The sequence below is a fragment of the Acanthisitta chloris genome, unplaced genomic scaffold (assembly GCF_000695815.1).
Source record: "Acanthisitta chloris isolate BGI_N310 unplaced genomic scaffold, ASM69581v1 scaffold32107, whole genome shotgun sequence".
Taxonomy (NCBI): domain Eukaryota; kingdom Metazoa; phylum Chordata; class Aves; order Passeriformes; family Acanthisittidae; genus Acanthisitta; species Acanthisitta chloris.
Genome location: NW_008682544.1, coordinates 1 through 504, shown reverse-complemented (window position 1 = coordinate 504; position 504 = coordinate 1). Strand labels below are relative to the sequence as shown.

General features: G+C 60.3%; 1 protein-coding gene across 1 annotated transcript in view; it reads left to right on the top strand.

Moving 5' to 3' along the window:
• Positions 1-193, top strand: part of LOC103805903 (cytochrome c oxidase subunit 5B, mitochondrial) — a gene marked incomplete at its 5' end in the record, with an annotated part of 889 nt that extends 696 nt beyond the window's left edge. Inside the window, one exon of the mRNA XM_009078568.1 lies at positions 81-193. Coding sequence (XP_009076816.1) covers positions 81-193 — 113 coding nt within the window. The remainder of the gene's footprint in view (positions 1-80) is intronic.
• Between the last annotated feature and the right edge of the window lie 311 nt (positions 194-504).

Sequence of the window (504 nt, the reverse complement as noted above, 5' to 3'; positions counted from 1 at the left end):
GTCCCCTCGTCCCCCCTGCCCTGTCCCTATGTCCCCCTGCCCTGTCCCCCTGCCCCATCTCACAGTGTCCTTGTCCCCAGGTGAGGAGGACAACAGCTGTGTCATTTGGTTCTGGCTGCACAAAGGTGATGCCCAACGCTGTCCTTCCTGTGGGGCACACTACAAACTCATCCCCCACGAGCTGCCCCACTGAGGGGACACCCTGGGGACCCCCAAACCCACCCTGGGGACACCCAGGGACACCTGAGCCACCCCCGTGTCACCCAGATAAAGGCATTGTGTGCTCACCCCAAATCTCTGTGTGCTTTGGGGAATTTGGGGCTGGGGACGTCATCAGTGACGTCATTGGGGCTGGATGTGACGTCATTATGTGACGTCATGCATCTCGGGTGGGCTGCGAGCCTCACTAGCCAATGGGAGCTTGGGACGGCCGTGATTGACAACCGGGTGGGTGGGACTTAGTGGGGGTAGGACTGCGTGCCACATTGACCAATAGAAGCTCAG